This window comes from Piliocolobus tephrosceles, chromosome 13, assembly GCF_002776525.5.
Source record: "Piliocolobus tephrosceles isolate RC106 chromosome 13, ASM277652v3, whole genome shotgun sequence".
NCBI lineage: Eukaryota > Metazoa > Chordata > Mammalia > Primates > Cercopithecidae > Piliocolobus > Piliocolobus tephrosceles.
The window spans coordinates 109,903,784-109,922,270 of NC_045446.1; the positions used below are offsets into that span (position 1 = coordinate 109,903,784).

Consider the following 18,487-nt stretch of genomic DNA (forward strand, 5'->3'; position numbering starts at 1 on the left):
GTGGGGCACTGACCCGCTGCCATCCCTTTCTCACTGAGCCAGTTGAAGGAGTAGGAGAGAAGGTAAGGATCCCCGAAGGACAGGATCTCCAAGGAGAACAACACAGGAGCTAGGGCTGGATCCCCAGACAGTGAGTGGGCTGACCTCTGAGACCAGAGAACCCAGGCAGGACCTGGGAAGAAAGGTGAGAAGGGCGAACCTTGGTTTAAGGGCACTTTTACCTTCCAGGATGGGGTTATTAAGGGAAACAGAGCTGGGGAGGCAGGCGGGGAGGGATAATTCTTTCACTATTTAAAAATAAAATAAATTCTTCAGATCCCAAAGGAAACGAGTGTTGGAAATGGGAAGTGTCCCCTCCACCCCCTTGTTAAATTTTTACCAACTGAGTCCTGGTGATAGAAGCAAGTGGCCATGAATGATGCAAAAGGTGAGAGACCCTGCAGTGGCACCGGGGAAAGGGGAAGAGAAAGGCAAGGAGAGGAGGCGAGCATGGGAGGAGGGGATCCGTGCCCCCAAGCTTATGAATATTCTAATGGTTGTATGTTCGGGAATCAGGAATTTGAAAGTCTGATGGTTGTTGTAATTACACATTCATCTTTGCTATTTAGTTAAAGCCACATATGTCATAGCAAGAAAAATTGTGACCTGTTATTAAAATCAGTTGTGTTTTCCCTGCAGATATCAAGATGAGTGGGGATGTAGCTGATTCCACCGATGCTCGCAACACTCTCAGCCAGGTGGAGCCAGGTAAGGGTCTTCTCTTCTAGGGGATGGAGCAGGAATGCAGGGGGTCGGGGGAAGAGAGTTGTTGGGAATTGTTGAACAACTGGTATCTCTTCTTGCTTGGTCTTTCAGCCATCCAGACCCTAAAGCTTGGTCTTAGGAACTAAGTGAATTCCCTGAGGACATGGGATATGATTCTGGAGCCTTTGAACAGTAGATATTGGTCCACAGTGGAATAAAACCTCTGGAACTAGGCTAGGAAGAGACCAGATACTTTAAAACAGAACAAAACCAAAAAGGTTCGGGAGCAGCTGTGTTCCCAACTGCTGTAACTGGCAGAGGCAGAACCTGTCTGTCTTAGATGGGAACCAGGGCCTTTTAGCCCCAGATGCCTGGATAGTGCTCCTCAAGGCACTAACCAAAGAGGCCTGTGTACAAATGTTACTCTTCCAAATAATGTGCATGTGGGTGGCAAATAGGCTCAGAGAGGAAGACTTGGTGCCTGGAGATGACTTGCTTTGTAAAGAAGAGAAAGGATGTCAGTAGTCCCAGCTAGTCAGCAGGCCAAGGTGGGAGGATTCCTTGAGCCTAGGAGTTTGAGGCTGGACCATGTCAAAAAAAAGGTGAGAGGAACAAAGAAGAAATTAAAAAAGAAAGTTTCATAGCTCTCTATTTTTACCTCCATAGTCCAAGCCTTGCTTTGAAAGCTCCATATAATTAAAAAGAACTTAAAGATGAGTATAAATTGTAACACCACCAAATAACTTTAATAGCATTCCAACCAGACCTCAATTAGTCTTTCATCTGGATCATTAGAGACATAGAAATTAGAAGTGGAAGAGAATCAATGTCCCCCAGAGCTAAAATCTTTTTCAAATCTTTTAGAGCAGTCTAGTTCCATTCTTGAAGCTATGAGATTCTTGTCAGGGACAAGATAATTGGGGGTCTTGGTGGGGAGGGCATCCACAGTATGCATTTGCCATAAACTTTTCTGTTTCCTAGTTTAATACTGAAACAGTGTTTCCTTGCACAGGTAGCAATACACATCAAATACAATCTTTCTATTTTGCTGTGCATATGTACAGAGGCAGCTAGACCAAGGAGAATGTGGGCCAGTCACACTTATGTTTAAATTGATTATTTAGCAGAGTATCTTTTACTAAGGGTCTGTGGAGAGGGGCACCTGTTCTTCCCAGTTGAGAAGAAGATTCCCTTTTATCTCAAAAACCTGAGCAAGACTTTAAACTTAGTTCAGCTACAGAGTGATAGATACAGTCCCCACACTGACACCCTTCCCTAGAGAAAAGTCAGCCCAGGAGCCATGATCCAGAGAAGCTGGATTGCCCTTTTCTAGAAGCAGGCTGACTGGAGCCAACTCTGTTTACCTGGGGCCCATTGCCCAGGTGTGTGGGGACACAGCTAAGGGAGTGTCCACATGGGAAGAAGACCACACCTAACCAGCTTGCACTGGTGTTCTGTTACTGTGACCAAGTCAGGGTAATAGTGTTAGGAGTGAGAATGAGCCACACAGAACCCTGAAAGAGGAGCCAGGAAAGGGAGGGAGTTCAGATCCTGTTGGGGCTTAGGAAGATAAGTGTGTTATGGTCAATCTGAGCAAATTCTGACTTCCTATCTGGGAGCTATATATAAAGTAGGTTAAGAGAGAAAGAATCCAGACATCGACTAAGACCTTCAGAATCTGTCTCTTATCCAGGGATACCGCCAATTCAATATATGACCTTAGACCAGCCACTTTGCCTCCCTAGGAGGTAGGAACGGATGACCTTTGAAGACTATGGATCTAGAATCAAACAGACCTGGAATAAAATTTGCAGCTCCACTGCTTACTGGCTGCATGACCTGAAAATTTATCCTTGTCCTTTTTGTAAAGGGGGAAAATTAATGCCCAACTTAGAGAGTGGGTTGAGAGTTATTTGAGATGGTGTCTCAATTCCTTAGAACAGTGCTTGGCACATGGCAGCTGTGATCATCATTAAGATTCTGGAATATACAGATGGGCTTCACTGCTGAGTATTTCTGGATCATTCCCCGCTTTACTCAGGCCAGTGCGTCAGCCCGGAAGGTTGGCTTGCTCCCTTCACCATTTAGGAAAGGATTCTGCACAGGTGCCTGTTCAGCTCCAAGGAGCCCGTGATGTCTGGAACTTTACTACCACCAGTAGATCTTTCACTTCAGGGCTCCTGGCTGGTAGCATCAATACTTAGGTGATCTTCAAATTACTGCATGTGTTTAAGGGCAAGAAGAAAGAGGTGGCTAATTAAAGTAACCAAACTTCCTGGAAAGTCGTTCTGACTCATTTTTTTTTTACAGAAGAAAGCTTATTATGAGTCACAATGGTTACCAACTTGGTTTAATGGCTTCCTTTGGATTTTAAAAGGCAGATTCACCTTCTTAGTAGTGCATGAATTAAGGGGTGGTTTGTCTCTGGGTTTTAAAGGAACTATAAACAAAGGTGAGTTAGAAAGCCCCAGCTCCCTGAAAGCACCCCCTTTGCCGTGTGAAATCCCTAAGGGGTACTGGGGGTAGGAACTGGGAAAGGGAGGTAAATTTCCCCATCTGCACTGGTCAGGAGTGCCCACGAGAGCATTCTCAGGGCCGGACACAGACCTCGGCTGGTGGAGACCTGGCCGGGTGGCACATCTTTTCCTTTCTTTGGCCTGTGAGGAAGCCAAGGCATAGACGACGAATAAGCTGCCCGAGAGCTCAGAATGTCTTTGCAGCAGCACAAGGGGCCAGCCAGAGCTCAGAGCCCCTGTTCGGTCCTCTTTCCTCTTTCTAGATTTCTGAACTATCCGCTTTTCTGTCCTTCCTACCTATCGCTTCCTTAACTGTTGTTACTTTTCCTCCACTTCTTTTTTTGAGACGGGTTCTCCCTCTGTCGCCCAGGCTGGAGTGCAGTGGTACAGTCATGGCCACTGCAGCCTCGAACTCCCGGCTCAAGGGATTCTCCTGCCTCTGCCTGCCAAGTAGCTGGGACTACAGGCAGGAGCCACCGCGCTGGGACTTTTCTCCACTCTTGAGGCTGACAACAATTTCTTTCTGTTCTCAATTAGGTGGTTGATGAGAATATAGCCTTGCCCACATTTCAAAAGCCCCCAGGTCTGTAACTGATAACCCCCGAGTACAGATGTGGCTAACCCTGTGACTTTTGACCATGCTGGTCACATCATTGCCTCAGTCACAAAGCAGGAAAGAACAGAGGGTCAGGAAGAAGGAGGGAGAGATCATAACATTCACAGAGCCTCCTCCCACAGCAGGCACATGTAGGCAACTTTATTTACAGCATCTCATTTAATTCTGACAATAAGGCTCTGAGATAGAGACATGATTAACCCCATTTTCATTGATGAGGAAACCGCAGCTCAGAGTGAGAAACTGACTTACCCAGTATCACACAGCTTATAGCCAGAAATCAAACTTGGCCTTGTCTGACTCTATCAGACTCTTATCCTGGGTCTGCCATTAACTCCCTGCATATTATCTTGGCAAGCGTTTCCCCACGTGGACCTTTATTTTCCTCCCCACAGAGTCGGGGTTTGGACTAGATAATCTCTAAGGGCTGAATTTTAAAGGATGTGTGCACAGTTCTGCTTTTCACAATTCTTTCCATCTGTTTCCGGATCTTGCATTTTTGTGCAGGTTTCCTCAGCTCTGAGCTCTCTCTCTCTCTCTCCATCCTTTTTTCTGGTTTTCTCCCCATTTCTTTCTTTCCAGCTTCCCTTTCAGTGTTTTCTCCTCTGACACCCACAGCTGTCTTCTCTGTTTGGGCTCCGATCCTCTTCTCTGACTTAGCTTGTAGTTGTATAACCGACATCTTTGGAGGATGACTTGGTGGCAGATCCTGGGCTCAGATGAAGAGCACCCCTGTCCTCAAGGAGTTGTCCTTCTAGTATAGGAATTTGTGACTGCCTGGATAACAGTGACAACATATGTCTGTAAGGGTGTTCTCAAATACTTCATGCATTTGGCCTTTACAACAACTCTATGAGAGTAAGTACTATCAGCCCACTTCACAGATGGAGAAATGGAGACTGGTGATGAGACAGAACCTTAGCTACTTTTCCCAAGTTCCCATACCTAGAGAATGACAGAACTAAGCCTGAATCTTTCTAGTGACTTTCTACCTAAAGATGGTGGTAAGAAGACTGGGAGTCAATGTGGAGAACCAGGGTCAGAGAACATAAGACAATGGTAACTATCCGGGCGCGGTGGCTCATGCCTGTAATCCCAGCACTTTGGAAGCCAAGGCAGGAGAATCACTTGAGGTCAGGAGTTCAAGACCAACCTGGTCAACATGGTGAAACCCCATCTCTACTAAAAATACACAAATTAGCCAGGCGTGATGGTACGTGCCTGTAATCCCAGCTACTCGGGAGGCTGAGGCAGGAGAATCACTTGAACCCAGGAGGCGGAGGTTGCAGTGAGCCGAGATGGCACCGCTGCACTCCAGCCTGGGCAACAGAGCGAGAGTTGGTCTCAAAAAAAAGACAAGACAATGGTAGCAAAATTATGGAGGATGGCACAGAGGGGCCAGAGGGGAGCCAAGTCCCCACCAACTCCCCACCCCCATATCCCTTAGGCTCAGTTGTCATTTGGCAGGGGTAGGGCCAGGGGTGGGGCTTCAAGCCCAGATGACTATAGGGCAAGTGCCTTGGCACCTTTGCTCTGCTTAGAGCTCTGTGAAGGAAAGACTCCAAGAGGGAAGCCCAGGGGGGAAAGGGGGAAGCTGGAGATGAGGGAGGGGACTGGGCTTTGTCAGCCCTTCCTGTTGCCCTTCCTCCCTGGCCTCCACTGTCTTGTCTATGAGAAGGAATGACTAACATCAGCCCCACCCTGCAGAAGGACCTCAGAGGCGAGTCAGCTGTTTGGGGGCCCTTTGCAGAAAGTCTCCCCACCTGACCCTGGGGATTTTCAGCATGGCTTTCAGAAGGCACGGACATGATTTTAGAGGGAAGCACAACTGAGGCACAGGAGGGTAGTGATTCTCATAAGGTCCCAAAGAAAGAATGAGACCCTGCTGCCTCCCCAAGAAAACAAGCTGGAAATGGCAGCTGAGAGGTGAGGTTCCGGGTAGGCATGGGCAGAAGACTTTTAGGGGTGAGTGTGATTTTTCAGTCCAAATATTAATAAAACTATTCTTAAAATGGCAGAGAGGACAGGAGACATCTAGGAAGTACTTGACAACCATTTTTATTTATTTTATTCTTTCAGGACAGGGTCTCGGCCAGGCGCAGTGGCTCAAGCCTGTAATCCCAGCACTTTGAGAGGCCGAGGCGGGTGGATCACGAGGTCAGGACTTCAAGATCAGCCTGGCCAAGATGGTGAAACCCTGTCTCCTCTAAAAATACAAAAAATAATAAATTAGCCAGATGTGGTGGTGGGCACCTGAAATCCCAGCTACTCAGGGGACTGAGGCAGGAGAATTGCTTGAACCCAAGAGGCGGAAGTTGCAGTGAGCCGAGATCGCGCCACTGTACTCTAGCCTGGAAGACAGAGCAAAACTCTATTTCAAAAAAAAAAGACAGGGTCTCACTCTGTCACCTATTCTAGAGTATGGCAGGGTGATCACAGCTCCCCACGACCTTGAACTCCTATGCTCCAGTGATCCTCCTGTCTCAGCCTCTGGAGTAACTGGGACTACAGGTGTGCACCACTATGCCTAATTTTTAAAAATTATCTCTTTGTAGAGCCGGGATCTTGCTATGTTGCCCAAGCTGGTCTCGAACTCCTGGCCTGAAGCAATCCTCCCACCATGGCCTCCCAAAATTCCGAGATTACATGTGTGAGCCACCATGCCCAGCTGACAACCATCTCTAGATGAAGCACATGTGTGAGCATGTGTGCACGCGTGCACACACACACATACACACACACTCCCTCCCTTTTTATGATTAAATGACAGAGCAAGTCTGAACTGTATTTGTGTGATGGTGTACAATTTTTAAAGTCCATCATTAAGTCCTGCATGCACTTGCGCCCAGGACTTGAATTTCCTCATCGTAATAGAAGGAGATGGGTAGTGCAGGAATAAAATGAAGTGGTGGGCTAGGTGGCCTCTAGGGTCTGCACCTCTGTCTGTGCTGGCTCCATCCCTCACCTCTCTGGAAGAGAGGAATGAAACCGTAGCCCTGCAGACATCGAGGGGGTCCTGATATTCCTGCTATGAATTCCTGAGAGGACATCTTGTCCATGTCTCTCTCTTCTTTTGGAGACATTTCAAACCCATCCCTGGAAAATGAGAGAAGCTACTTTCTTAGAGACTTATTTTTTGTCTATTTTGTATCTCTAAGAAAACCAATCCCACATTTTCTCTTGGCTGCCTTTTCTTTCTTTCTTTCTTTCTTTTTTTTTTTGACAGAGCCTTGCTCTGTTGCCCAGGCTGGAGTACAGTGGCATGATCTCAGCTCACTGCAACCTCTGCCTCCCGGGTTCAAGCAATTCTCCTGCCTCAGCCTCTCGAGTAGCTGAGATTATAGGGTGTGTGCCACACACCCAGCTAATTTTTTGTATTTGTAGTAGAGACAGGGTTTCATCATTTTGGCCAGGCTGGTCTTGAACTCCCGACTTCATGATCCACCCTCCTTGGCCTCCCAAAGTGCCGGGATTACAGGCGTGAGCCACTGTGCCTGGCCTTGGCTGCCTATTACTACAGGATGCCATCCTCAGTGCCTGGAAGTCCTTTCTTATCTCTCACCTAAGACCCTCATGCTGCTGCATAAGCCCGTACCTCTTGTTCTGCCTTTTATTTTTGAGATGGAGTGTTGCTTTGTTGCCCAGGCTGGAGTACAGTGGCATGATCTTGGCTCACTGCAACCTCCGCCTCCCAGGTTTAAGTGATTCTCCTGCCTCAGCCTCCTCAGTAGCTGGGATTACAGGCGCCTACCACTATGCCCGGCTAATTTTTATATTTTTAGTAGAGATGGGGTTTCACCATGTTGGCCAGGCTGGTCTCAAACTCCTAACCTCAAGTGATCCATCCACATCAGCCTCCCAGAGTGCTGGGATTACAAGCATGAGCCTCCGTACCTGGCCTTGTTCTGCCCTTCTCAGAGTGGCTCCCACTCCACCTTGTTTCTCCTTTCTGTGACAGGGAAATTAGAAGGTACTGATTCACCACTCAGCCTTAGACTGTGGCTCCATGTGCCAGAGATAGCAGGAGAACAGCCTGTGGTGCCAGGAGTTGCTTCTCTGCCTCCAGCACTCATAGAACTTTATCCAATAAAACAGCCACAGCGGCAGCTCACATGTGTACCATGACTTACAACTACAGACACTTTCTCATCCATAGATTCCCCAGCCAACACCCAGGACTAGGGTAAGCAGAGGGGGCAGGATTGTATGGTTCAGATGAGCCATGAGGAGCTGGGCTAGCCCTGCCCGGCACCAGTCCCTCTTCCTCTTGGAGATCTCCTTAAGGAAATGGTCACCCGTCGACCCCTGTTGCCACCTTTGCAGCCCCCAGTAGAACATGGACTCCTTTTCTGTCCAATGTAAAAGGGGAAAAAGGAGAGGGAGCCTGGTGCGGGAGGCATCCATGAGCCATCTTTTACCACCCAGAGTTCCCTTAGTTTGTGTGTAGTTGTTCCTTAGAGCACTGCTTCTCAGACAGTCTGGGAGGAGGACCAGTGTTTGTATTTCCAGCCTGTCACAGACAAGTACCCAGACCTACTGTGCTGTGCCCAACAGCATGCAGCTTGCACTTACCATGCGTACTCAACAGCACCCAAATGGGCTCACACACAATTCACCTGGAAGCCCACTGATGGAGTGCCTAGATGTGCTATTAACATTTCTAATTTTTTTTTTTTTAAGATGGAGTCTCGCTCTGTCACCCAGGCTGGAGTGCAGTGGCACGATCTTGGCTCACTGCAACCTCCACCTCCTGGGCTCAAGCAATTCTCCTGCCTTAGTCTCCCATGTAGCTGGGACTACAGGCATGTGCTACCATGCCTGGCTAATTTTTGTATTTTTAGTGGAGATGGAGTTTCACCATGTTGGCCAGGCTGGTCTCGAACTCCTGACCTCAGGTGATCCGCCCACCTCAGCCTCCCAATGTGCTGGGATTACAGGTGTGAGCCACCACGCCCAGCCAACATTTCTAACTTCTTATAATCACTGTTTGTCTATATCTGGTCCCGGACCTCCACAGTGCACAGACCAGCTTTGGTCATTGCGGGGACTTTCTACCTAAAGATGGTGGTAGGAAGACTGGGAGTCAACGTGGAGAACCAGGGACAGAGGACGTAAGACAGTGGTAGCTGTCCGGGCGCGGTGGCTCATGCCTTGCAGTGCACTACCTTAGTGGAGTTTGTGTTGTGTATTAGAAAGTCTCTTTCCTGAGGCCTCTGTGAGCAATGCTCCACCTGACCCTGGTACATCTTCTTATGACCTCCTTACCATTCCTCTCACTCCCTCCCTGGAGATGTTGGGGGATGATGATGGGGGACCCAGCAGGAGAGGGAGGTCCCAGTCTGTCCTTTGCTGGCCGGGGTAGCATGATACCCACCTACCCTGCAGACTGGAAGATTGAGCAGCATCCAGAGACTCAGGCCACTGCAGCTTTCTGGACCTCAACCCTTCACTAAGGCACCCAAAATTGCAGACTCCCCCAGCCCCAAGCTGGGAGTAAGTCCTTTTTGTGCCTTGAGTTTCGCCTTCCTCCCCGAGAAATGATTAGGGCAATGAACACCTGAGTGTGGAAAAGTCCTGAAAAAGTGGAAAAAGAATTTAGAAAGAAATGAGCAACCAAATTGGAACAAGTCTTAGGGCCTTGAGGAGCAGCCAGAACCCAGGCAACTGACGTGCAGCTACAGTCTGTCCCAACCCAGCCCCCAAGCACCTGCATAGACAAACAGACATACATTTCAGACCCCAGAGTGTGGGGTGCACCTGGAGGCAGTCTCTTTGCTGGTCGAGTTTGTTCTTTCAAGGCAGAATTGGGTCTTTGAGGAAGTTTGTGAGACTACAGGAGTTGCAGAGGAGATGACAAGTTGGAGTTTGGGGCCAGCATTTGTCATGGGTCTGTGGAGACCACCTCCCCCCGGAAGAACTGGCGCAGGATGACCCACCCCTAGGACTGTCTAGGAGGCGAAGAAGTGGAAAGCGGAAAGGGAGGAGCCCCTCCTCTTATCCCCACTCCCCACAGGCTTTGATTTGGAGGAAGAGGGCCAGAGTCGAGCTGAGAGTACTTAAAAGGAAAGCGTCATGAGGTCACCCCAGCAGGGGCTTCTGGGGTTCTCCCACATTGGAGCCTGGGGGTCTGGCAGGACAGGGCAGGATGTGTGACCAGAGCCCTCATAAGTGGCTAGGTTTCATTCCTATGGGCTTCAGACACCAAGAGTTCAAAGTGCCCATTTGGGCCCTCCCTGGACTGGTGAGCTTGCTGGTGGGCGCTCCTGGGGTAACAGCAGATCCCTGGGAGACTCAGGGAGGGCAGGCCTTTGTGCCAAGCCAGGAGCATGGGAAACAGCTGCAGGCATCTCCCAAAAGCATCAGTGCTGTTGTTGACTCAAAAAATAATAGGTGTTCATTTGCATGGCATTTTACATACAGGTTCCACGCACTGCCTTTCATCTCCTACCACTGGCACCACCAAAGCCCCCCATGTGTCTCCTTTCCTGCCTGCCACCTCTGGGGGCCTCATGGTCTCCCCCAGACTCTCCCAGTCTTCCCCACCACAGCCTAGCCCACCCTTGGCTTAGCCCAGCCAGAAAAACCAGCGGTTGGCCTTGCCTGGGTGTGCCCAGTCCAGGTTTGTAAGAGAGGTGTGGGCCGGTAGCCTGGCATATCTGGACCCCAATGGGCACCTCAGCTGTGGACACTCCACCTGCCCCAGTAGGGGACTGGCCTTCCCTTCAGCTGCTTGGGCTGGAAAAAGGAACAAAAATCTAAGCCAGAGCCCAGAGAGGTGCGGAAAGGAGAGGAAACTGGGTGGTTGCTATGACGATGGGGTCTCGGCGCCCAATTTGCATAGGGCGATGATTTCCATACTGCAGGGTGAATTTCCATATCCCTGCCTCAAAGCCTGTTGGGGTGGGGAGGGGGAGAGGTCATTTGAAATTCAAATGAGGATGATTAAGGTTTTCTTGAGGAGGGAAGTATGGACAAAAGGGGTTAAGCCTGCTGGCAAATGTCGGCTCCAGGGCTCCAAGTTATCAAAGGGAGGTGTGTACTTGACTGGCTCCCTTCCCATCCCATCTCCATGGGCCCGGGAGAGCTAGGGGTGGTTGGAGGAGTCTGCGCTGGGCTGGGAGTAATAACTTCTGCCTCACAGGAGAGCCGGCTGGGTCTCTGTCCCTTCCTGCGCCTGGGCTCCATTTAGCCCCTCGGTGTCCTGAGGACATCTGAGTTCGTGGGAAGGACCACTGAGTGAGTTCTGGGGCTGAGTTCATGCCTTCCTCCCTCTGGTGACCTTGGATTGATCACCTCAGGTTGTCTCTCAGCGAGACTGGGGAATAATCCCTGCACTTTCTTGTTTGGCCAAGGAAGTGTGAGGACAGATGGATTCTGGACTCATCTTTATCACGAACCTGCGACCTCACCTGAGTTACCGTCCCACTTGGGGCCCGAGTTTGTGCATAAGATGAAGGGTCTGAATCTGAGGGTCTCTAAAACAACTTCCAGCTGAGATGCTGGGATCTGTGAACACACTCTGATCCTTTCACACAACAGTTAGTATTTGTAAGGCTCTTTGAGCAGTGTGAATTGCTGCACCCCCGAGTGTCTCTAATGTGTTAAGAAGGCTCCTCTGCTCTGACCCTGGGGTAGTTACTTAAAGGCTATCTGCTCAGTTTCTTCCTTTATAAAACAGGGGTAATGATAGTCTCTACCTCATAGTGCTGCTGTGAGGATTACACGAGTCAACATTTGTAAAGCACTTAGAAGAGCACCTGCCAGATGATAATGCTATTTGCTATTAGTATCAGGAGGACAAAGTGTCCACATGGTGGGTGCTGTGACCACCAGCCACTCCAGGGAGCCTCAGTTAGGAATATGGCCTGTTTCCCAGGAAGGCTTGCCTATGAATTCCCTCGTGGTCAGCACACTGTTGTGTCCACACACGTCCAGGACTCTCGAGTCGGAAGCATGCTTCAGTGACTGTCACCCGACAAGAAGCCCACTCTGCCACCCAGGGAGATGCATCTGTCACATTAACCCACTGTGGGCTCCTCGTGTGGATCCTAACTCAAGTTTATCCTTGCTTCTTAGGAAGTAGGAATGTGGCAGAAAGAAGGGGAGGGAACTGGTGGAAGCACCTCCTCCTCCCACGACCCAGTGCTAAGAGATGGGACAGATTCACTGAGACTAGATGTTATAGTTCCAGAGACCTAAAAGTCCTTTTTTCCCCTTGAGTTTCTGCAGCAACTTTGTATGAGGTTTCATTTGGAGATACCATGGTGTAGTATGGACAGCCTTTGCTGGTAGACAGATGTGGGTTTGAGTCTCTACTCAGTGATTTATTAATCAGTAACCTTAGGCGAGGTAATTAACCATTCTGAGCCTCAAGTTTCCTCATCTGTAAAATGGGGATAATAAGAACACCCACTCATAGGGTAGTTGTGAGGATTAAATACTGTCATGTGTATAAAATGTTTACTACAAAGCTTGGTGCGTTGTAAATGCTCAATAAATGTCAGCTACTAATTAATCCTTATTATTTGAAAACAGTGTTCTGCTGCCAAAATGTTTGAAAATTCTCTGATCTTGTCCTATTTTCCTATTTTATAGGGGAGGAGACCAGGGTCAGAGAAGGGGGATTATTTTCCCAAGGTCACAGCGGGAGTTCAAGACCCACATTACCTTAGGACCCTTTCCCTGCCCCCGAAACAGGTCCTCTGTCCTTTGCTTTTGTTTTGTTCCATTCTGCTCTTTTGTTCTTTCCTTGGACAAAGCTTCCCCTCTCCCTACCGCCCTTCCCTCAGAAGTGGCCCAGCACCAGGTGACCTGCTGCTGCCGTATCTCGGGGTCACCATACCCTTCGATTCTCACTTTCAGGGGCTCTCTGTGACCCTGGCCTGGGGTCCCGTGGCTCTAGCCTCTCATTGGCTCCTCCACACGGGTTTTTGCTCTGTTCTCAGGGCCTCTGAGTGCACCTTTCCCCTTCACTCCAGCCCTGGGGACACCGCTCCAGAGAGGAGGGGAGAGTGTGACCCTGGCAGCATCGCACCATGTCATGGAAAGGACATGGTTTCTCCACTCTCTGATAAGCCCTGACCCCGCTGAGCCTCACTTTACTCAGTGGTAACACAGGATTTCTGTAATTCCGGCCCTGCAGACCTCACAGGCAGGGTGAGGATCAAATAAGCAATGGACATGAAAGTATGCTGCAAAAGAAGGAACAACTGCATTTGAACCAGACATTTTGGTGCAAATGAACCATGCGTTTTGGTGGCCAGCACATGGACCTTGGGGCCAGAACTTGGAGATCTGAGTTCTTTCTCTCCAGCTCTGGAGCAAATGACCTTGGGCAGGTTACATAACCTCTTCCAGCTTCAGTTTCCTGATGTGTAAGACGCCTTGTGAGGAATGAATGAAATGAGAGTATCTATAGTAATTTTCAAAAGTGTGAGTTGTTTTACAAATGTGAGATCGCATCTCTAGGTGTAAGCTTTCTCACTCCACACACACCCCTCTGAGCTGCACTGAGTACATCTTTGTGCCCACGTGAGAGCCAGCGCCCAACCGAATCCTGCGCCTCTGGTAGCTCCCCCTGCTCTTTCGCTCCCTACCCTTTCTCACCCCCACTTTCCTCAGCCTGGGGGAGAGGACTAGGAAAGAGCCCCTTGGACTCTTACTTACTTTAACCTCTCTGAGCCCCTTCCTCTGGCAAGGCTGGGGTAGGGCTGGAGTGGTGCTGGTCTGGAATCAATGTCAAAAGAACCCTATGGGCTGTCGTGGACAGAATCAAGTCTGGGCATTGGAGCTCAGAGATTTTGTCCCTGCATTGCTATTTGCTGGTTGCGTGACCTTTAGCACATGGCTTGTCCTTTCTGGGACTCAGTTTCCTTACCTGTAAATGGTGGGTCCAGAACTAGGAGTCTCTGGTTCCTCTCTAGCACAAAACAGCTCTGATAGAAAAATAGCGTCTGGGTGGGGCGTTTCTCTGAGATGTGTTTTTGGGTGCAACTCGAACAGAGCTCTTATTTAACTTCCTTTGAAGTTGGACTTTTACTATTTTTCCAAGGTCAGGGGACTATGAGTCAAGGTTTTGATGGGGAACTTGGATCTTCTGGCCCCGTTCCTTGCAGCAGTGGCCTGAGTGCCTGGACACTTTTTTCTGGAACCTGATGCTGTCTGCTCAGGATGGTCCTTCTGCTTAGCCCAGACCATGCTGCCACTTTTGCCCCTGGCTCCATGACTGCAGCATCAGTGTGTGGTCAACAGGGGCTGGGATTGAGGCAAGGATCTCCTGTTGCATGGGAAGCCCAGAGTGCCTCACCTATTGCTGAAACTGAGAAGAAATGTGGATTGTATTTCTTAATGAGCAAGAAGACCTTGGTGAGGAACCTTCCCTTTCTCAAAAAATGACATGAAAACTTGCAGTGGGAAGCTGGGGGAATGCTGGGCTCCTCTGTAGCAAAGGCGGGTGCAGCAGAGCCCCTCTGCCCCCTGTGGCATGGCCCTGGCTTCCTGGTATCTGTGGGACCAGCCTGGAGAGCAGGCTTCGGGGTTTGATTTCGTGACTGTGCATGTGAAGGAAAGTCATTAGGATGCCCTATAGGCCACATCGCAAGGAAACCCTGAGGTTGGTCATGTTGACTCTTCTCTGCGTAGAGAGGTAGGAGCTTTAAACCATGAAAACTCCCCAATCCACAGACTGTCAGGGATGGAGAGAACCTAACAGATCATCCAGTCTTGGAGTAGCAAGTGAGTGTCTTCAGGAGCACTAATTCTGGTCATCTCTAATGGTCGGTGAGCCCTGAGTTTAGGGAAGAAAAAGGGAAAGCCAGGATCCATTAGTGATGTCTGAGTTTAGGGAAGAAAAAGGGAAAGCCAGGATCCATTAGTGATGTCTGAGTTTAGGGAAGAAAAGGGGAAAGCCAGGATCCATTAGTGATGTGTGAGTTTAGGGAAGAAAAGGGGAAAGCCAGGATCCATTAGTGATGGGCATGGCTTGCACACCTACTGCACCTTTGCATTTGCTATCCACACCCTGGCTTGACCCAGTACTTCCAGCTAGTGGAGAAATAAGACTCAGACCTCCCAACTCCTAAAACAGTGCTCTTCCCACAGTCCCTCACAGGGCCTCCTGGGTCCTGTTCTTCAGGTGGCTTCAAGGATTGCTTTGAGGCTCCTCCTGGATATTTCCTCACTCCTATGAAGGAGGTGGCAGGAATGGAGACAGCAACTTTTTGTTTTAATATAATGTTTAGAGGAAATAGAAGGCTACAGAGATTAAGCCACTTGTCAGAGTTGAGCATAAAACAGCCTCCAAAGTGACCCTAGAACCCAGTTTACTGTGTGTTTTCTAGACAGAACTCTGACCATTAGGGCACACTTCCCAATTCCTTGGATGAATCTCAAGTACCAAAAAGGTAGGCCTAATGTCTGGGGGCATCCTGGAAAAAACTTGTTCTTGTTCTGGGCTGGTTTAAATGACCACGCTGGAAGCTTCTCCATTTGCTCTGGTGGCTGGCTGCTCAGGAACGCTTCCAAGGTCCCAGTAGCTGAATGGTTGCTCTCCCAGGAAGTGCCAGCAAGGTGTCAAGTGGTCCTGTAGCGTCCCTGGAAGTCTTACTGGGTTATACTGGAAAGCGGAGCTGGTGAGAAGAGAATCAGAAATGGGAGAGGCTCGGCCCCATTGCCGAATGTTCTCTGCATTGTTTACCAGGCAGAAGTGAAAAATCCTGCTTGAACAGTTCTCGGGCTTCCACCTCCCTCACCCAGAGAATTGCTCCCCAGGCAAACTCACATCCCAGGGCTGCCAAAGCTATGCAAATCAGCCTTCTAGGCTGGGCTGCTGGCTGTTGGAGGTGGGAAAGCAGGGCCCTCCTAGGGGCCCCATGCCCAGCTCCTGGTGTTAGGGGCTCGGCCAGGGAGCTCAGGTCACTGTTGATCGGCGTCCACGGTGTCCACGGATGCCAAAGGGAGGAGAGGTGGAGGCGGAGTCTGCTTTTGACATTTGGGCACCTCCTCCATTAGGATCCTTGGACTTTCTCTGCAGGACTTCATTGGGTATTATGGCCATCTTGGCCTAAGGAGATTGTATTGGAATCCTGGGGCTCCCCAGAATTTTAGTGTGCCTTTTACCCTCTTGATCACTTAATTCAAATTCTGTGGACCTAAATGTTCTCATATTTAACCCAAATCCCTCCACCTGCAGCTTGGCTTCTCACTGCGAGCTGTGTGGTGCAGATGCACAGTCCTGGGCACTGTGTGGAGCAGGGATATGCTGGTGTTGGGGGGTTAAGTTGGGTCTTCGATGAGTCCTCAGACATTCTCCGAGTTTAACTGATGCCAGAACCTTGCACGGTGACTCATGCCTGTAATCCCAGCACTTTGGGAGGCTGAGGCAGGAGGTTTGCTTGAGCTCAGGAGTTCCAGGTTAGCCTGGACAACATAGTGAGACCCTGTCTTTACAGTTTTTTTTTTTTTTTTAGTTAGCCAGTTGTGGTGGCTCACCTGTGGTCCTAGCTACTGGGAAGGCTGAGGTGGGAGGATCGCTTGAGCCCTGGAGGTCAAGGCTGCAGTTGAGCCATGATCACACCATTGCACTCCAGCCTGGATGACAGAGTGAGACACTGTCTCAAAAAAGAGAAAAGATTCCAAGAATGGATGAACACAGTGCATTGGGGTTGGAGACATGTGTTTTGTTTTGTTTTATTTTGTTTTGCCTCCCCCTGAGGATCATTCCCCACATACCCGCATGCTTTAAAAGCTCTTTCACTTTGTGCAAGCGCTTACCCTTGTTCAGGCTCAGGGTCAGTTTCCTCACCTGTAAAATAAGGTGAATAATAAAACCACATCTTCCCAAAGGCCTGGGTGGTCTCCTGCGGTCCCTCCTAGCCTTCTGAGCCAGGGTGCCTAGGTATATACCCTCTCCCACTTTCTTGCCATTGAGGCCTCCTGGCCCAGAGATTCCCAGGGGTCCATGAGAACCAAAAGAGGCCTGGAGACATCCCAGCTGTTGGCCCTTCCTACTTGGCACAGATCTCATCCATTTGCTCCCAAGACCTCCAGATAGGGAATTCTGCCACTTCCTTTGTGAACCCTTTTCTGCCCCACCCCTCCCTTCTGTGTACTTAATCTTTTATTTGTATGCAGAACCAACAGGACCCAGGGAAACGGTGAAGAGAGTTCTCTGGTCTTCCCTGTGCCTCTCTTTGCAGATGCTGTAGACAGTGACAAGATTCTGGGAGGGGAAGAAAAAGCCCTGGTACGTTTCAATCAAATGCATTGGATCCTAAGACTTTAACAGATGGAGGGAATTTGGGAGGTCACTTGAGATCCCCTTTGATGCTATCAAATTGCCTCATCAATTCAAACATCACTTCTGTAACAGCCCTGAAATAAGCAGCCTCCGCTCGAATATTCCTGAGGATGGGGAGCTCTGTGACGCTGCAGGTTTCACTGTAAGACAGGTACACTTTTTACAGAGTTCTTCCTTATGCTGAGAGGAGGCCTGCTTCCCCACAGCTTCTGCCATTGTTCTGCTCTTTGGAGCTGCAGGCTAAGCCCGCTTCACTTCCAGGCCAGTATATGGGGAGGAAGGAAAAGTCCACTGACATTTGTTTCAGCACTGACTGCACCAGGCACAGGGCCAGGTGCTTTCAAATGTTCCCTCAATGAACCTTTTCAACTTTTATTTTGAAAAATTTCAGACATACAAAAAAAGGAAAAGAAACTTTAATGAACAGCCACATACCCACCATCTGGATTTAATAATGAACATCTCACCATATTTGCTTCCGCTGTTTTTCTGAAGTATTTTATTTATATATTTATTTTCAATATCTTTCTATTCTGGACATTTTCAAACAAACACAAAAGGAGAGACTAATACGATGAACCCCATGCACTCATCGCCCCTTCTCAGCAACCATCAAATTCTTGCCATTCTCGTTACTGGAATATTTTCCTTTAAATTACAGACATTATAACATTTCAGTCCTAACTATGGGAATATGCATCTCTAAAACACGAAGACATTTTCCTTCTTAAGCACAATATCATTATCACACAAAACAAAATGAATCCCTCATTTAATTCTCACGGCAATTTTGATGGTAAAGTATCTTAAAATATGCACACAAATTTTTAATCGCCTTATGTATCAGCTATGATTATTTCTATTCTTGGTTCCAGTTTGAGGTTGGTTGTTGGTATTGCTGAAAGCAGTCTTTATCAGGTTCCACGTTGTGGCAGATGGTCTTAAAAGTGGGGCATATCTTTGTGCAATTGGACTACGTTAGCTGACTATCCAATATGAAGTAGAAAAGTGGATTTCCAGTTTACATTATTTGTCAAAATAGAATTCCCTAATAAAACTTTTGTTTTACTTTTTATATTTTCCTATCATGGTAAAAAATGCATAACATAAAATTTACCATCTTCACCATTTCTTTTCTTTTCTTTTTTTGTTTTGTTTTTTTTTTTTTTTTTTTTTGAGACGGAGTCTTGCTCTGTTGCCCAGGCTGGAGTACAATGGCACAATCTTGGTTCACTGCGACCTCTGCCTCCTAGGTTCAAGCGATTCTCCTGCCTCAGCATCCTGAGTAGCTGAGATTACAGGCATATGCCACCA

The 18,487-nt window shown here is 48.6% G+C and overlaps 1 protein-coding gene across 4 annotated transcripts in view; it reads left to right on the forward strand.

Annotated features, from left to right (window-relative positions):
* The window catches only part of POU2F3 (POU class 2 homeobox 3), an 83,466-nt gene that overhangs the window by 5,603 nt on the left and 59,376 nt on the right, over positions 1–18,487 (forward strand). For 3 of the 4 annotated variants that reach the window (XM_023208062.3, XM_023208064.2, XM_023208063.2), the window contains exon 2: positions 679–747. In XM_023208062.3, coding sequence (XP_023063830.1) covers positions 679–747 — 69 coding nt within the window. Of the gene's footprint in view, positions 1–678; positions 748–17,072; positions 17,120–18,487 lie in introns of all 4 variants that reach the window. The other variant, XM_023208065.2, reaches the window with a different exon arrangement.